Here is a 19,062-nt window from a genome sequence, read left to right as displayed (position 1 = left end):
CGCCGTCCCCCCGGAAGTGGTTGCCGCCGGCCCGGAAGAAGAATCCGCAGCCCAGCGTTCCCTTTTGGCGCACCCATGTGGGTTCATTCCCGTTTGTGTTCGGGGTAGGTGTTTTTTCTGTCGATACTGTAAGAGTTAAGTTGAAGTGAAACCGTTTTTGTCTTTTTTTTTTTTTTTACCCCCTCGGATTTCTGCCCTGGCTGAAGGCGAGGATTACGTTTTTGAAGAAAAATGAAATGGGCCTTGTTTTGTGTGAAAGGGATTGTGAAGGTGCAATGGAAGGCCCAACGTTTGGGGTGGTAGTGTATTCAGTCAGGTAGCTTGCCCGTTTTCATAGTCCACAGGGTCCCACCACGTTTGTTGGTCTTTTTAGATCCCCGTTTGAGAGACGTCAAGTGACTTTGTGCCTCTCATGACTTCTTTGCCTTCAGGGAGAAAGATAGCTGCAGGTGGCGAGCATGGTGTGTGGCAAAGCGGGACCAGAGCGTGGCCTTCTCCCCACAGTGCCTGGTCCCACGCCTTGGAACTCAGGGCATCGCCCTTGCCAGCCCTTGGGATTCACTAGGTTTGGAGGCCTGTGGGTTGGGGGAGCTGGAACCGCTCGTGACTTCTGATACTTGGAGTTCAAACCCTTGCCGCAGACCGCACGGCCAAACTCAAGACTTTAGTTTAGGTTGCCTTGTCTCTCACAGATTAGGTGTGAAAATAGGACCTCTTATCCACCTTAATAGAATAGACCTTCATGTTTAGGGAGGCGGTGTTGGAATCTGGGCGTGAGACTGAACTGGGTCCTTACTCTAGCTCTGTCACTCCCTGGGCGGAAGTTCTTGGACCCATTATGTAAGGTGTCTCCAGTCTCTGTGCCTAATATGTAAAATAACTAATAGTAAATGCTTTTCTAGTAGAAATTTCACTTTAAGAATAAAATGAGTGGGAATTTCCTGGAGGTCCAGTAGTTAGGACTTGGTGTTTTCACTGCCTGGCCCCAGGTTCAATCCCTGTTCAGGGAATTAAGATCCAAAAGAGTTAAATGGGACTGTAATTGTATGTATAGTAGCCCCAGCCCTTCAGATCAGATCAGATCAGATCAGTCGCTCAGTCGTGTCCAACTCTTTGTGACCCCATGAATCGCAGCCCTCCAGGCCTCCCTGTCCATCACCAACTCCCGGAGTTCACTGAGACTCACGTCCATCGAGTCAGTGATGCCATCCAGGCATCTCATCCTCTGTCGTCCCCTTCTCCTCCTGCCCCCAATCCCTCCCAGCGTCAAAGTCTTTTCCAATGAGTCAACTCTTCGCATGAGGTGGCCAAAGTACTGGAGTTTCAGCTTTAGCATCATTCCTTCCAAAGAAATCCCAGGGCTGATCTCCCTCAGAATGGACTGGTTGGATCTCCTTGCAGTCCAAGGGACTCTCAAAAGTCTTCTCCAACACCACAGTTCAAAAGCATCAATTCTTCGGTGCTCAGCCTTCTTCACAGTCCAACTCTCACATCCATACATGACCACAGGAAAAACCATAGCCTTGACTAGACGAACCTTTGTTGGCAAAGTAATGTCTCTGCTTTTGAATATGCTATCTAGGTTGCTCATAACTTTCCTTTCCGGGAGCAAGCATCTTTTAATTTCATGGCTGCAGTCACCATCTGCAGTGATTTTGGAGCCCAGAAAAATAAAGCCTGACACTGTTTCCACTGTTTCCCCATCTATTTCCCATGAAGTGATGGGACCAGATGCCATGATCTTCGTTTTCTGAATGTTGAGCTTTAAGCCAACTTTTTCACTCTCCACTTTCACCTTCATCAAGAGGCTTTTTAGTTCCTCTTCACTTTCTGCTGAAGGGTGGTGTCATCTGCATATCTGAGGTTATTGATATTTTTCCTGGCAGTCTTGATTCCAGCTTGTATTTCTTCCAGTCCAGCGTTTCTCATGATGTGCTCTGCATAGAAGTTAAATAAACAGGGTGACAATATACAGCCTTGACGTACTCCTTTTCCTATTTGGAACCAGTCTGTTGTTCCATGTCCAGTTCTAGCTGTTGCTTCCTGACCTGCATACAGATTTCTCAAGAGGCAGATCAGGTGGTCTGGTATTCCCATCTCTTGAAGAATTTTCCACAGTTTATTGTGATCCACACAGTCAAAGGCTTTGGCATAGTCAATAAAGCAGAAATAGATGTTTTTCTGGAACTCTCTTGCTTTTTCCGTGATCCAGCGGATGTTGGCAATTTGATCTCTGGTTCCTCTGCCTTTTCTAAAACCAGCTTGAACATCAGGAAGTTCACGGTTCACATATTGCTGAAGCCTGGCTTGGAGAATTTTGAGTATTACTTTACTAGCATGTGAGATGAGTGCAATTGTGCGGTCGTTTGAGCATTCTTTGGCATTGCCTTTCTTTGGGATTGGAATGAAAACTGACCTTTTCCAGTCCTGTGGCCACTGCTGAGTTTTCCAAATTTGCTGGCATATTGAGTGCAGCACTTTCACAGCATCATCTTTCAGGATTTGGAATAGCTCCTGTTGATTGTTAATTGCCCTTAATTGTTAATTAAGCCCCAGCCCTTAATTGTTATTCAACAAGATTGCTGTCATTACTTGTTCTTGAAAGACTCCCTCAACTAGCTTGCTTTAGTGTATGACAGTCTTTTGTTAGGAAGACATGTTTTGACATTACAGTAATAATTTTCAAAGAATTTTAAGGTAGCAAAATCTCCTTTCCCCCTTTTATTGCCCCAAAGTCCATGGAAACTTCTACAAAATAGACACAGAGCTACCCTGGTTGAATGTGAGGCTGAGTGGCAGAAATGAGACCTAAGAAAACCTTCTGCTGGCCTTTTCCAAGAGCTGCCCCTCTTCCATCTCTGTCTCCTTGAGGGACCCTAAAGCACTTGTACAGGACGCTGCAGCTCCAGGGAGCATAATTTGAAAACTCCAGGTTAAAGAATTCCTTCCTTTGTCCCAGAGCAAATGCTTTTGGAAGAGTGGTAGAAGGAGCCTGGGGCTTAGATTGAACAGCCGAATTTTAGTTCTGATTTTGTCACTTGCCATTTATATGACCTTTGATTAATCACTTCTTTGAGCTCCAGGTTCTTCCTTTGAAAAATGAGATTAATACCTACCTCAAAGGAGAACTGCAAATATTACGTTAGATGACACAAATGAAAGTACTTTGTAATGTGCAAAGTACAATTACAATAAAAATGTGGTGAGATAACATTTTATTGCAGTCTCCCCAGCATGCCTTTACTTCCTTGTTTACTTTGCATTCTATGCCCCAGTCAGTCAGTTGCATCGATCGCCACAGGAGATCAAAACAAAATGAACCAAACAAAATCAGAAATCAAAATGCTTTTTAAGTTTCAAAAGCTAAGGAAGCAAGAAGCTTAGATAGTGATGCATCCTCCTTTTTCACAGTCATAGGGTGTGCATGGGTGGGAGGTGGGTGGAGTAAGCATGATAGACACTTAGGTGTGTTTCGAGGTCTCAGAGGAGAGAGGGTGTAGGTGTATACCTTGTTCCTTGTGGAATGGGGAAAGTGGCAGGTCTTGCAGAGTGCCCCTCTGTCAAGCATGATGCATCAACAGTGGAATAGCTGTGGCCACATGAATGTCTAGGCATCTAGGCAGTAAGTGGTACTTGACACAGGAAGCAACTAAATGTTTTACTTGTACACGGAAGTAATTCAGAGAAAGCCAGACCTGAGAGACCATAAGATTAGAACAAAGAGAAACTAGCTGTGGCCTAGGTGGACCCACCGCTGAAGTCCAGAAGACTGGAGAGGAATGAGGTTGACTCAGTGGTCACTCGTATGGACTAAGCACCAGATACTCCTTTCCCATGCCGGGCCTTGCATTACCCACCTCTTTTGTGAGCTAGGGAAATAAGGGTGAAGAGGCTGAATTCTTGACATTGTCCTGAATTATGATTCTGTCTCCCAGCAGGACGAAATTCAAATCTATGTCCAGTAACAGAAATAGAAAAGTAGATCCAAATCATTAAAAAAAAAAAAAAAGGGAAAATTAGATCTCTTGCACAAAGAATTTGTGAACTCAGAAGCAGGGGACCAAGATGGAGATGTAGGAGGTTTCTGATCTTCCCTCCTTCCCCAAATGTAGTGAATGTACAGCTACACACAGAGAAATTTAATCTGAGAGAAATCCAGAGACCAACTAAATATGAGGTGAGACTCCCATATGTGAGGTGAATGAGAAAATAGCCACAGCAAAATGGATAGGAAAGTCTGAGCCTCACCCTCTGTGCAGCACCATACAACTGGGAGGGAATCTCCACCAGGGAAGCCCTGGTGGACTCAGATGGTAAAACTCCTGTCTGCAATACAGGAGAGCCGGGTTCGATCCCTAGGTTGGGAAGAACCCCTGAAGAAGGGAATGGCAACCCTCTCCAGTATTCTTGCCTGGAGAATTACATGGGCAGAGGAACCTGACTGGCTACAGTCCCTGGAGTTGCAAAGATTTGTCCAGGACTGAGTGACTAACACACGTACACACCCCCAAGGAATAGACCCTCACGTTACTTGGCTTTGATAGTCAACAGGGTTACTCACAAGTTCCAATGCACATAGTAAAAAAAAAAAATTTTTAATAGGTTCGAGAGCACCCCCTAGTGGGTGTATACCTGGACTCAGTGCCAAGGGAGTAGGCTGCTCTGACTGTATGAATTTCACTGTCCTGTATCCTGAAAGAATATCATTAAGGTAACATTGGACTTAAACTTCATGTTAGACGAGATGACCCAAAAAAGACATACAGAGAACATTCTATTCAATAGCAACAGAATACTCATTCTTCTCAAACACACATGAAACATTTTCCAGGATAGATCATATGTTATACCACCAAGTAAGTTTTAATAAACTTAAGAAGATTGAAATCATATCAAGCATCTTTTCCACTGACAAATGGTATGAAACTAGAAATCAGTTACAAGAAGAAAACTGGAAAATTCACATATACGTGGAGATGAAACAGCATGCTTTTGAAGGACCAATAGGTCAAAGAAGAAATCAAAAGGGAAATAAAAAATCTTGAGACAAATGACGATGGGAACATACTATACCAAAACTTAATTGGATGCAGCAAAAGCAGTTCAAGAGGGAAGGTTATAGCAATAAATGCCTACAGGCAGAACAAAGATTTCGAATAGACAATCTAACTTTAAATCTGAAGGAACTAAAAGAAAGCAAACTAATCCTAAACTTACTAGAGGGAAGGAAATAACAAAGGTCATACTGAAAATAAATGAGATAAATACTAAAAAGACAATAGAAAATATCAGTGAAACTAAGAGCTGGTGTTTTTGACAAGATGATTAAGATTGACAAACTGTTAGCTAAACTAAGGAAAAGAAAGAGGACTTAAAGTCAGAAATGAAAGAGAAGACAGTACAACTGATAATGCAGAGATACTAAGTGTCACAAGAAACTACTATGAACTGTTTTACATCAACAAGTTATATAAACTATAAGAAATGGGTAAGTCACTGGAAATACATAGCCTACCAAGAGTGAATCATGAAGAAAGAATCTGAACAGACTAAGTACTCATTTGGAGATTGAATTAATAATAGAAACCTCCCAACCACAAAAGCCTAGAACTAGATGGCTTCACTGGTAAATTTTACCAAAATTTAAAGAATCAATACAAATCCTTTCCAACTCTTTCAAAAAATAGAAATGAGGGAAACACTTCTAAAATTTTACAAAGCCAGCATTATCCTGACCAAAAAAGATACTACAAGAGAAGAAAATGACAGCCAATATCCCTGCTGGACATATATGAAAAAAAAAAGAAAAATTAGCAAACTGAGTTCAACAGTACATTAAAATGATCTTATACCATGATCAAGTGGAATTTATTCCAGGGATGCAAGAATGGTTCAGCATCCACAAAATCAATGTGACCTCCCACATTAACACAGTGAAGGATAAAAGTCATATAATCATTGCAATAGATGGAGAAAAGGCATCTGACAAAATTCAACATCCTTTTATGATTAAAAACTCCTAACAAATGGGATATAGAAGGAATGTACCTCAACATAATGAAGGCCATAAATGATAAAACCCCAGCTCACATCATGTTCAACAGTGAAATGCTTAAAGCTTTTCCTTTAAGATCAGGAACAAGACAAGGATGCCCACTCAAATCACTTTTCTTCAACATAGTTGTGGAAGCCCTAGCCTGAGCAAGTAGGCTCACTATTTCTTTTTGTAAAGAAATATAAATGTATCCAAGTCATAAAGGAAGCAATAAAATTGTTCCTGCAGATGACATGATAAGACTCTACCAAAAACCTGTTCAGTTCAGTTCAGTTCAGTCACTCAGTCGTGTCCAACTCTTTGTGACCCCATGAATTGCAGCACGCCAGGCCTCCCTGTCCATCACCAACTCCCAGAGTTCACTCAGACTCACGTCCATCGAGTCAGTGATGCCATCCAGGCATCTCATCCTCTGTCGTCCCCTTGTCCTCCTGCCCTCAATCCCTCCCAGCATCAGAGTCTTTTCCAATGAGTCAACTCTTCGCATGAGGTGGCCAAAGTACTGGAGTTTCAGCTTCAGCATCATTCCCTCCAAAGAAATCCCAGGGCTGATCTCCTTCACAATGGATTGTTTGGATCTCCTTGCAGTCCAAGGGACTCTCAAGAGTCTTCTCCAACACCACAGTTCAAAATCATCAATTCTTTGGCGCTCAGCTTTCTTTACAGTCCAACTCACATCCATACATGACCACAGAAAAAACCATAGCCTTGACTAGATGGACCTTTGTTGGCAAAGTAATGTCTCTGCTTTTCAATATGCTATCTAGGTTGGTCATAACTTTTCTTCCAAGGAGTAAGTGTCTTTTAATTTCATGGCTGCAATCACCATCTGCAGTGATTTTGGAGCCCAAAAAAATTTAGTGAAGTTACAGGATATATAATATCAATACACAAAAATAAGTTGTGTTTCTATACACTGACAATAAAATACCAGAAAGTGGAATTAAGAAAACAATTTATAAGTATATAAAAAAATAAACTACTTAGGAATAAATTTATCCAAGGTGAAAGATCTGTGTACTTAAAATTATAAAACTGTTGAAAGAAATTGAAGACAAAATAAATGGGAAGATATTCTGTGTCCATGGATTGGAAGAATTAATATTGCTAAAATGTCCATGCTACCAAATGATCCATAGATTTAGTGCATTACTGATCAAAATTCTAATGATATTTTTCATAGATACATAAAAACAGGGAAATACAAATCAAAATCACAATATCACCTAACACTAGTTAGGTTTATTTTTAAAAAAGAATAAGAGCAAATGCTGGCCAGGGTGTAGAGAAAAAGGAACTCTGCTGCACTATGAGTAGGAATGTAAGTTGGTGCAGACACTATGGAAAACAGTTTGGAGTTTCCTCAAAAAAAAAAACAAAAACAAAAACAAAAACAACCGAAAAATTGAACTACCTTGTGATTCAGCCATTCCACTGTGAATATATATCCAAAGGAAATGAAATTATCTGAAAGATTTCTGTACTCCCATGTTCATTGCAGCATTATTCACAGTATCTGAGGTGGAAATAACCTAAGTGTCCATTGATGGATGAATGAATAAAATGTGACACATATGTACACAATAGAATATTATTCAACCATAAGAAAGAAGGAAGTCATACCATTTGCATCAATACGGATGAAACTGGAGGGAATTATGCTAAGTCAAATAAGCCAGACAGAGAAAGACAAATAGTGTGTGGTATCACTTTTATAGGAAACCTTTAAAAAAAAAATGGAACTCATAGAAAGTTGAATAATGATTGCCAGGGACTGGAGTAGTGGTGGTAAAGGAAATAAGGAGAGGCTGATAAAAGTTACAGACTTTTGTTTATAAGATGAATAAGGAACTTCACTGGTGGTCCAATGATTAAGAATTCACCTGCCAGTACAAGAGACACGGGTTTAATCCTTGCTCCGGGAAGATCCCACGTGCCATATGGGCCAATAAAGCCCATGCACCACGATTACTGAAGCCCACGTGCCCTAGAGCCTGTGCTCTGCAACAAGAGAAGCCACTGCGGTGAGTAACCCCTGCTTGCTGCAACTGGAGAAAGCCCTTATGCCACAACGAAGACCCAGCACAGCCATAAATAAATAAATGAAATTATAAGATGAATAAGATCTGAGGCTGTAATGTGAACGTGGCGACTATAGTTGATAACACTGTATAATTGAAATTTGCTAACAAGGTAGAATTAAGTGTTTTCATTAAAAAATAAATGTGAGGCAATGGATGTGTTTCTTACTGGTGGGAATCTTTTCATAACACGTGCATATGTAAAATCACCATGGTCTACACTTTAAATATATCACAATTTTAAATGTCAATTACACCTCAATAAAGATAAGGAAAAAGAATCTGTGAGTTCAAAACTCCAAGGGAATACGTTAAGGCATTGTTCCAGGTTAAGAAGTCACAGTTCCAGGGTGGGAGGTTCTGGACGTGTCCTCACATACGTCCGTCTCCCTGCTAACAAAAAATGTGAGCCTATAGATGGTCACTGATGAGAGTCATCATCTTGTTCCCGTTGTCCAGTGCAGTGCCTGCCTTAAAGGATACAGCATGTTGATGGATGAATTATGGAGGTAGGGAACAGGGACAATGGAGAAATGGACTTCCGTCTTTCATAGTTCCGTCTGCTGCAAGCTGTGCAGACAGAGCTCAGATCACAGGCTGATTTGACATTCTAGTGAGTTCTCTCCTTCCTACACTCAGTACTGAGCTCCAAGAGGAAGCTGTTGAGAAGAGGTCTGGGTGTGATACACACATCCAAGGCCACCTGTACAAAGAGCCACTTCCTCCCACTCTGTTGGCAGAAATATTAGACCCCTGAGTCAAGTAATTGACCTTTTTTTCATTGACTTAGAGCCCAGAGACTGTGTCATTCTGAGGTGACCTTCATCCTGAGTGTACATCTCTCTCCTGCAGTTAAAATTGCCCTTGATTTCCATCTCTTCCTGTGATCACTTGTAAAGGATCTTCCACTTGTAAAGGATTCTTTTATTAAAAAGTGAAAAATCTGAGGCAGTTTGGTAAATCAGTATTGGAAAGTGAGAATCATCTAGGAAATATATATTTATATAAATGTATGTTATATATAATGTAATTTTCAGGTATTATATAATTATGTAATAAATATAATCATATATACAAATATGTATATTACAGGTATTATGAACCAGTGAAGCCTGGTTCAGTAGTCTCTATAAGGCTCTCGCCTTCATCTGATGCTGAAGCTTGAATTCTGCAGAGCATGCAGGCAGGAAGGGAGGATGAATGTAAAGAGAGTGAGGACAAGCTGGAGCCCCTGGGAACAGACTGGAACTTCTATCAGTCTCTCACTGCTCCCAAAGCTGGATTTCTTTGTCGTAAAGGAAATGCTTCCGGAGCTGGGACAGAATGAGATCCCCACACCACGGAGCGGAGCCAGCGGGTAAGGTACTCCCCCACCAACCTGCAGAGCACCAGTATCACGGCTGCTTCGCTCCCACCCTCCAAATCCCAGGCAGGATGTCTCTTGCTGCCCACCCTAACCAGATACCTGTAGCCTAAGCAAGATGACAAATTACAAACCTGCCGAACAGCCCCTGCCAAGGTTTGGTACAGTGAGGTGGTGGGTGCGCAGGTGTTTGCTACATCTCTGTGGTCTCAGATGTATGTTTGAAATACCTTACAATTTGAGGTGTGAATCTATTTACGTGCATTGTAGAACCCCTAAGAAAAATGTTGTCAAAATCCACTCCCTTCCAAAAAAGTTGACTTTTTGAAACCAGTTAAAACATTGTGTAAATGAATAGCCTTTCCAGTGAATAAATTAACAGGCCAGGTGGAAATGATCTTGGTGATTCCAATTTCATCTGTCTTCTTAAGTGTTTGCAAAGTAATACCATACCTTAACATTAGCAGAAGAGATACCAGATAGGTTTTTGCTTGAAATTGGATTCCCGAGTACTCATTACATGAAATTAAACTGTAGTCATTGTGCAGAATTAACTATGTAGCTTGTAAACCTGAACAATTCAACAAATATTTCACATCTTCACTGTTTTGCTACACTTTGTGTTTGAGCTGGAACAAGCTGCAAAAACCTGTATGTTAAAATAATTGTATAAACATAATGTGCAGAAGCGGAAGCAAAATGCTAATATTAGAAGTATTTTAATAGTTTTCTTTAGTCTCAACAATTAAGCACATACACAAAGCTTCCTTTGAGATCATATTCCATTCAACTATAAACTACTAAATTATAAACTCAAATTATAGTTGTACAAAGAGTCAAAGCCCCTGATGCCACCCTGTTTTATAAGCAATTAGGAAAAATAACAGACACCAGGTTTTTCAGCTCTGTGACCTAGTGGGCAATGTGGGCCCTCATTTCGAAGTCAAAATATCATCATTCTACTGCTGAGAACATGCTTTCTTGAGGTGGGCTGTTTGTGTAAATCCTGTGTTTGATTTTCATTTTCTCTAGTTGCTATGCTCCCCCATTTAGAAGCCTCCAGGCTCGTCTCACGGGTCTGTAATCCTGCCAGCTGGAGAGAGCGGCTGTTAACATGTTGCTGTATGTTCTTTCACTTTTTTCTTTCCCACGAGGCACATATTGAATAGGAACCACTTAAAAAGGAATTGCTTTGTACAATATTTATATAATGACTAAACTAGGGTAATTTTTGAAAACATTTTCTTCTTTTCAAATGATACTTACTGCTAAAATTTGGAAATGCTAATGTTTCTACAAAATTTCAACCTAGATAAATAACTCCCAAAATAAAAAGTGCTAATTCACAAATGTGTCTGAATGCCTGGAGTTGTTATTACCTGCAGAGTGGAATACCCACCCCCTCCCACAAACACCCCAGATCCGAAGAACACAGTTAAAAATTGCTATGAATAAAGACCACTAAAGATTGTTTCATTTAAGCGTACCAGCTGACACTTTTAGGTGTTAAATACAGAGAGATGGCTTCTTTTGTTTGCTAGTTATTACCATTGACAGAGACTTTGGAATTAAGTTCCTAAGACTGGGTTAGAAAAATGAAAAGGTAATGTAATTGAAATGGGCAAAAATAGTTTGAATTACACTTTTGAAACAGTAAAGCAAAGCAAAGTTTCACTCTCTCAGTCGTGTCTGACTCCTTGCAACCCCATGGACTATAGCCTGCCGGGCTTCTCTATCCATAGAATTCTCCAGGCAAGAATACTGGAGTGGGTAGCCGTTTCCTCCTCCAGGGGATCTTCCCGACCCATGGATCAAACCTGAGACTCCTGAATTGCAGGCGAATTCTTTACTGTCTGAGCCATCAGGGAAGCCCTTTGAAACAGTGGAATGAACTCAGTTCATGAATAACTTTCCTTCTATGTATGGAAAACATGGCAATTCATCCTTTTGTATCCATCCATCCTCTAAACAATTTCCCTAAGACATTCAGAACATGGGTATGACTCAATGGCACAGTGTCCCCTGTGAGTGTTAGTCACTCTGTCGTATCTGACTCTTTGTGACCCCATGGACTGTAGCCTGCCAGGTTCCTCTGTCCATGGAATTCTCCAGGCAAGAATACTGGAGTGGGCTGCCATTTCCTTCTCCAGGGAATCTTCCCGACCCAGGGATTGAATCCGGGTCTCCTGCATTGGCAGGCAACTTCTTTACCATTTGAGCCACCAGGGAAGTCCCCTGGGTGCTCTGAACAACCCCTCCAGTGATTATTTCCATACAGATGCCCTCTTGACAGAAAAGAAATAAGAGAAGCCCACAGTCTTTACCTTGCTGGGGTAAGGCTACTTCTGCTGCTCCAGTGGGTAATGGATTGCTTAGTCAGTTAAACTGTCTAAAAAGCAGCATCATTCATCTTGTTTCTTCAAGGCATATGGTGTCCAGAGCCCGAGGGAAGACGGCTACACGATCACACTGAGTTATTTAAAGGCTCTCCCTTTAGAATTGTTGGGTTGAAAGCCCTTGCTTGGGGAGAGCCAGTGGAGTGAACAGAAATGTCAGGAGGATCAGTGTCCACATGGTGTGGTGGTGGTGGATTGTTTTAGGGATCAAGCCTCCCAGGATTGGCCTGGAAGGCCCTCTTGCTGGTACCTGGGAGAAACTGTCACATACCCAGGGAAGCTACAGGTATAGAGGAACTAGCCCAATTCCTTCCAGGAGGGATGTGGAGGAGGAGGGCGTGAGGGCACAGCTGTGCAAAAGGAGGGGAACAAGAGAGCCGGCTGTGAAGGGACACACCCATTCTGTGGCCCTCCCCAAAGAGGGCTTCATTTGGGGGCTGGATTTCCCCAGTTGGAGTCTTCTGTAAATGGCCTTTATGGGTTCTGTCCTTTCTACATGACGTGTGTGCGTGTGTGCTCAGTCGCTTCAGTTGTGTCCGACTCTTTGTGACCCCATGGACCATAGCCCGCCAGGCCCCTCTGTCCTTGGGATTTTCACAGCAAGAATACTGGAGTGGGTTGCCGTGCCCTCCTCCAGGGGGATCTTCCCAACCCAAGGATCGAACTCGCGTCTCCTGCATCTTTTGCATTGCAGGCAGTTCTTTACCACCAAGCCACCAGGGAAGCCCCTCTGCGTGACTTAATATTCTTCAAATCAGTACACTTTTTCTTGCCCTTTGGGTCGCTCTGTGTGGCATGCAGGATCCTAGTTCCCCGACCAGTGACTGAACCTGTGCCCCATGCATTGGGAGTTTAGAGTCTTAACCACTAGACTGCTAAACCATCAAGGAGGTCCCTCGATATGCTTCCAAATGTCTAGTAGCCTTATTTTAAAGCAGCGATATTAAAATACAGTTTGTGCCACTTTTATGTTTCTGACACCTGTTAAAATAAATACATGGCTATCACATTTAACAGTGTTGGCCCCTGCCCCCATAAAATCACCTTGAGACCCCCTTGTAGTACATAGCCCGCACTTTGAAAATCTGCTCTGCCACAAACTCCAAAAAACAGGAGTTTGAAGTAGATAAGCCACTCAGCAGGATGGCGGCAAACCCAAGAGGGGCCAGGGCACTGTGAGCTTGGGTATCGGGGTAAGAAGCATGAGCTTGTAAACTCGCTCTGGGAACGTGCCTCCGTTCCTCCCAGGAGTCCTCACCCGCAGGGTCAGCCCGAGAGAACAGCTCAAACCTGCCACCTGGAAGTCAGCCTAATGAGAATTTCCTGGCTTGAGGTTGCCCCACCCTAGTGAAAGACCTGTAATGGGAACCTGAGTCTTGCCTCAAATGTTCGGGCAATTCTGGGTGTAGTTGGTTCAGGTGGTATCAAATAAGAGCCAGGAAAATGGTGGCTGAGAAAGGAGAAAGGAGAAGGGAGAAGGAGGAAGCAGGTGAGGCGGGAGGGGGAGAAGGGGGTGGCTGGAGATTTGGTCAGAGCCAGCAAGTCTCTGATAGCCTGTTTTCCTAAGGGAAAAAAAACAGCTTGAAAATATGTCTGCTTGTCTCAGCCAGCACTGCAGATTTCCTTAGCTTTAGGGCCATTGTAGCCTTGCACTTTTTTCTGTCTTGTACTATTTGCTTTTACTTAAATCTCTCTTATAACAACCTAACACCCAGTAGCAGAAAACACGTAAGCAAGCGTGACTTTCCGCTGGCTAAAATCTCTTCATAGGCCTTTCAGACTCAGATAAATTGCTGAGAAAATCCTAACCTGATGATACCATTTATTTGTGACTTTTTTCCCCGAACCTCCTTTCCCTGTGCGGTTGTGCACAACGCAAGTAAGGATGGCTTAGCACTCGGCTAAGACCAGAAATCTTCCTGAAATTCTTCCCTCGGTCTTCAAATCGCTTTCATCCCTCATGGAGGAAGAAACCACACCCACACATCAGCAGATGATGAGAAAGGTGTCTTTATTGGGTGACTTTTTTTAAAAGGCATTTTTGTCTGGCCTTACAGGAGTCATTAGGGCACACCCACCACCAAAAAGTCACGGATGACTGTCTAACACAGATGACCTCACTAACGCAACGGACAAACTGTAGAAGCATTTTGGGGGAAATTAATAAATTAGGGGGAGGAGGTGGGGTGTCCCAATTCCGGGGGCTTTGGAGGCCTTCCGGCTGATTCTAGCTCCACAGTCTGGGCCCTTTAAGAATGTACCATTTCCTGGAATTCTAGAACAGAAGAAGTGAGAACAGGGTCAGCGGGGAAGGCTTGGCACTTTACAGACAGGCTACTGCCAGTGAGGGTTCTGAGGAGGAAAGAGAACCAAGCACATCGTCAGATGATGGCCATGGCCCCCTCCAAGGGCGCAGAAAGAACAAGGTGTGACTGACAGCCTGCGTGTTCCATCCTCCCGCCGAATCTAGTGTAACAAACATCTTTAATTTTGCATCAGAGCCCTTTGTGTTAGAACTTGCCAATCCAGTCATTTTGCTTTGACGAGGAATGAATTCATTGTAGCAGCCCATCACAGTACCTGTGCTCACTCAGCCTTTTGTCTGGTCAATTCAGGACAGAAATGGGAGGTTTCCTCCTTCTGTTGGGTAGCTACTTATTGTATATTTAGGAAACATTTAATGGTTTGGGACTTTGCGCTAACTTTTCTCCACTGGACCCTAACCTTGCCCCCCAAATTTATATTACTAAGAGATAATAATAAGGTGTGGATGCTACAGAGTGAAGCTGAAAACTAGGATTTGTTTTATATTTATTAGTAAGCTTTGCTTGTTTGTAAAAGCTGTCAGTGACACCTTATGAGTTAGTTTAAATAAATCCACCTTCCCTTACCTAAACTATTTTTCTATCCATACAGGCTACATTAACTCCCTTGTAGGAAGTGATAGTGGTATCATTTTGAGTAGATTTTTTACATTTTAATTAGTACCACCATAAGGAACACACAGAAGTTCTCCTGAGCTGACATGCACGGAGTAGGTAAAACATGTGGTAACATGACAGAATCAGATGAAGATAATCCTCCAGACATGCAGTTACGATGAAATTTGAATACAGGGCTCTGCACACAGAAGGCTGCGCAAATGGTGATTGATTTACGTGTCCTCTTAGTATTGCCTCCTTGGTATGCTAATGTCCAGGAAAACATATTTCTTTAAACCCTTGCAAGCTAAGATCCTTTTCTACTCAAAAGAATCAAATAGACACTTCAGTATGAGATGTACTTGAGAATGTCAATTCTTCCCTTATTCAGAGAGACTCAAGTCCCACTGCTGGAGATTCCTAACATTATTTTTCAGGTACATCAGGGTGTCTTGCAAATAATGGGCCAGGCTAGTAGCTAGTACCGTGGTCAGGTGAAGGGTATTTTCTGGTTCATAGACAGTGATCAGTGGGACTACCTTCTATGGTATATCCCCATGCCAGAGTCTTGACATAGATCATTTGTATCCTCACTTTACTTTTATGGATGAAAAGACTGAGGCTCAGCAAGCTGAAGGTAGGGGGGTTTTAACCTGTATTTGTCTGACCTCATGGCCTAACCCCCCTGCCCAGGATGCCGCCTGAGCTCAAGTCTCTCCTGCCGTGTACAGGTGTGAACATACCATCAGCCCCGATCTTCCCGTCTCCGTCATTGTCTGCAGCTGCCATCAAGGACTTGGTTTCTGACTCGGTCAGTTCTCTAGCACCACTCTCAAACTTCTGGAGGAAAAACCTACAGGATAGTGAAGATTGAGGGGAATGTTTTTAAAACCCACACACATTTCTGTGTTTGCCCCTTTCTTTTCCCCTTGAAGCAAACCATCTGTTCCTAGCAACCACAATAATCAGTCAAGATCTTAGCAAGCAAAAGTTTCTTTCATTGTCGAGACTAGTGGACCTTTTGTTTAAAAAAGTTTTTTTTTTTCAGAAGTTTGCTATTAAGTCAGTTTGCCAAGGAATACTCCTAAGACTAATAACTTTTTATCCCCAAGTCTTTCGTGCTCATATTTAGTGTTTTGCGAGTCAGCGTGGTGGACTGCCTCATGCTCTGCTCTTTCATGAGAATCTACTGAGTGACCAACATCAGAGTTGGTCATTGAAAGATACTGGGGAGACTGGCCTCCACTGCACCCCAGCCCCACCTAACAATGTCGGGGTGCTGGTCAGGCTTAGGACAAAGCTCACTTCAGCTCTTCTTCATCCAGGTACCCACTCTGGTCGTTGTCTATGAAACGAAAAACATCCTTCACCTGACTGGCCGACATCTTAGAGAGGCCCGATGTCTGGAAGAATTTCTGGGGTTCAAAGGTATCTGGATCTGAAAAACAGAGAATAGGTTATTCTGATGCTCGTTGGACTGCATTCTGTCTCTGGACCAAAGTGATGTCAACTTAGGATGTTAAAACTACTTTACATTATCATTGAGTTAAAACTACATTACATTATCAATGATACATATCATTTACATACATTACAATATCATTGAGCTACAGGGATGCTCTGTTTAAAAAAAACTTTTTTTTTAAAGGCCAAGTAGGGCTGTGACTGGGTCTGGATTCTGAGGCAGCCAAGACCATATGCCTTCATACTCTCATCTCCTTTCCCCCTCCCCAGATTTCCCTCTCCACTTGACTCTGTCTGTCTCCCCTTCTCTGGCCTCCTCTCATCTGTGCCTCCTGATGCCCTTTATTCATGTGTATCCAGGATGGCAGCCCCACTGGTCTAACTGGTGAGAGAAACACAATCATAGGATTCAAACAGGCTACGGGGATCCACTGATTCCTTTTTTTTCCTTCATGTTTAGTAAGTTTCTTTCACCATACAGAAAGGGATTCTATGCTCAGATCTCCTATTTCTATCATGTAGTTTTCTAGTTAATAAGTTCTTCCTCTGATTCCCATGCACTTTCAGCCAGTTTGCATTTTAATTTTTGTAACTTTTCAGGAGCTACCGATTTGTGCGAGAAAGCCGCCGCTGCCTTGCTTCCCCTTTACCTTGGCACTCCTGCAGGGCTGCTGCAATGTCGTCAGCACTGAGGACATCTGTGATGCTCATTTTCCACCTGTTCTCACAGAATAATCGAGATGTGGTAAATGCCTAGCAGAAACATGCACATCTCAGGGGAGCACACCCCCCCCCAGGCCCACAGAAACTGCACATTTGTTGAGCAATTTTAAAGTGTAATAAGCGTATGACCAGCTAAGACATAATATCCAAATAAAAACCAAATACTGAAAAGATTCCAGCCCCCTTCATCTCAGTGTCCTCTCTTGAATATATGCCAAAGATGAAATTAAAAAATACAAACTGAAGAAAGATTTGATGCTGCTTTCTTGTAAAAAATATATATATTTACATCATCAACCACTTATACAAACATCTACAAGCCATTCAGAAGTAGACCATGTTACAAATGCAATGGCATTTTAATACACTAGCCAGAGAAATGCAACATTGCAAGTTTCACTTACAGAAGGACAGAGCTTGGGCTGCTTGCAGACCCTCTACAGAAGGGATGCCCTTCTGTCCCGAAGGATGGGAATCAGAGACATCAAAAACCCATTTACCAGAGATCAAAATCCACCCATGTGTCAACTCCATGGGAAAAGAACCCGAGCACCGCATGCACCAGCCTAAAATCCATGTAGAAAAGAAGAGTCTGGGATCTGGGTGGTCCACCAGCTACTCACCGTTTTAGATTTTCCTCCAAGAAGAATCAGGAAGAAGAACTGAAGGAGCCAAAAAACAGGTGCGCTTTTGCTACCTCACTGACGTACCTTATATAGGATTGAAAAAGCGATAGGAAGAACCTCTTAGATTTCCTTTTCAAGGATCAGGTGGACATAGCTCAGATGTCTCGCTTTACTAATTAAACCTTTTTTTTTTCTATTTATATCTCAAAGGAATGTGGGTAGGAACAGTCAGTTTTCAAAACCAAACCTCAACAAGCCTTAACTAAGGTTTCAATTTTGCAAACCAACCCTGCTGGCCAAGTGTCAAGACACCGGAGGCCTGGTAAAGAGGAGACAGTGGTTGAAGTGAGGTAAACACATCTGAGGGGCCTCTGTCGATTGAAAAGGGCTCCCCCCGCAGATGTTAGTGGCTGCCATCAGAGGCAGGTCTGTTGTTGGCCTCTGAAACTTTAGATGTGTGAGGCCGACCTCAGGCCAGGGCTGACAGACTCAGGGTCAGTGTCAGATGGGTACAGAGCCTTGTCCCACCAAGGGGATAGATGGGTTAGATGGCTTTCTAAAAAAGTCTTGACTTTGGTATTGCTCAGCTGTACTTTTTTTTGGTTGACGTATAGTTGATTTACAATGTTGTGTTAATTTCTGCTGTGCAGCAAAGTGATTCAGTTATACCTGTATGTACATTCTTTTCTGATATCCTTTTCCATTACGGTTTATCATAGGATATTAAATATATGCTATGCAGTAAGACCTTGTTTTTATCTGTTCTGTATATAAAAGCTTACGTCTCCTAACCCCAACCTCCGCTCCATCCTTCCTCCAGCTCCTTCGTCCTTGGCAACCATCCGTGTGTTCTCTATGAGTGTGGTTCTGTTCCTGTTTCACAGATAGGCTCATTTGTGTCATATTTTATTAAAGATATTAATTAATCTTTTAGGCTGTGCCGTGTCTTCCTTGCTGCGAGCGGTTTTTCTCTGGTCGCAGTGATGAGCAGGGTCTGCTCTTGGTCGCGGCGCGTGGGCTTCTCATCCCGGCGGCTTCTCTTGCTGCAGAGCACAGGTCTAGTGTGTGGGCTTCAGTAGCTGCGGCACACGGGCTTAGCTGCCCCACAGCATGTGGGATCTTCCTTGACCAGGGATTGAACCCGCGTTCCCTGCACTGGCAGGTGGAGTCTTAACCACCGGAACACCCAGGAAGTCTTCATTTGTCTCATATTTTAGAGTCCACATATAAGCAAAATCATATAGGATTTGTCTTTCTCTTTCTGACTCCACTCAGTATGATAATGTCGCATTGCATCTGTGTTGCTCTCAGCTGTATTTTAAATTGCACCTACTAAAAAGGCAAAAAAGGGGAAAATAACTACCCATTCCCAACCCCATAGCTAAAATTTGCAGAAAATATATGAGGCCAGGACTTGGGACCTCATAATTTGT

The 19,062-nt window shown here is 42.7% G+C and overlaps 1 protein-coding gene and 2 long non-coding RNA genes across 4 annotated transcripts; 2 read left to right on the top strand and 1 right to left on the bottom strand.

Annotated features, from left to right (window-relative positions):
• The first annotated feature begins 14 nt into the window (after window positions 1-14).
• Window positions 15-10,832, top strand: LOC129637591 (uncharacterized). 2 transcript variants are annotated; one of them, XR_008707541.1, is made up of 4 exons: window positions 43-108; window positions 436-565; window positions 9,229-9,493; window positions 10,532-10,832. It is a non-coding gene; the product is annotated as an uncharacterized LOC129637591 (long non-coding RNA). The 2 variants fall into 2 exon arrangements; XR_008707540.1 differs by lacking the exon at window positions 436-565 and having other exon boundaries at window positions 15-104.
• Window positions 10,833-13,295: 2,463 nt separating this feature from the next.
• On the top strand, window positions 13,296-18,851 carry LOC129637292 (uncharacterized). Its single transcript, XR_008707418.1, has 4 exons — window positions 13,296-13,384; window positions 16,142-16,244; window positions 16,881-17,685; window positions 17,840-18,851. It is a non-coding gene; the product is annotated as an uncharacterized LOC129637292 (long non-coding RNA).
• Window positions 13,887-17,762, bottom strand: LOC129637291 (oncomodulin). Its single transcript, XM_055561295.1, has 5 exons — window positions 17,627-17,762; window positions 16,931-16,998; window positions 16,122-16,254; window positions 15,560-15,669; window positions 13,887-14,170 (listed from the first exon to the last, which is right to left on the bottom strand). Exons 2-5 carry the CDS (start codon window positions 16,989-16,991, stop codon window positions 14,145-14,147), a joined length of 330 nt encoding a protein of 109 aa, XP_055417270.1. The 5' UTR covers window positions 16,992-16,998; window positions 17,627-17,762; the 3' UTR covers window positions 13,887-14,144.
• Window positions 18,852-19,062: the final 211 nt, after the last annotated feature.

This window comes from Bubalus kerabau, chromosome 23 (genome assembly GCF_029407905.1).
Source record: "Bubalus kerabau isolate K-KA32 ecotype Philippines breed swamp buffalo chromosome 23, PCC_UOA_SB_1v2, whole genome shotgun sequence".
Classification (NCBI taxonomy): domain Eukaryota; kingdom Metazoa; phylum Chordata; class Mammalia; order Artiodactyla; family Bovidae; genus Bubalus; species Bubalus kerabau.
The sequence above is the reverse complement of the archived record's forward strand: the minus strand, read 5'-3'. Positions and strand labels throughout refer to the sequence as shown.

Coding starts and splice junctions, on each gene's coding strand:
- LOC129637291 (XM_055561295.1), bottom strand. CDS start 16,991: ATGAGCATCACAGATGTCCTCAGTGCTGACGACATTGCAGCAGCCCTG. Junction 15,670..16,121: donor CTGGATGAAGAAGAGCTGAA/GTGAGCTTTGTC, acceptor ACTATCCTGTAG/GTTTTTCCTCCAGAAGTTTG. Junction 14,171..15,559: donor CGGGAAGATCGGGGCTGATG/GTATGTTCACAC, acceptor CTTCTGTTCTAG/AATTCCAGGAAATGGTACAT.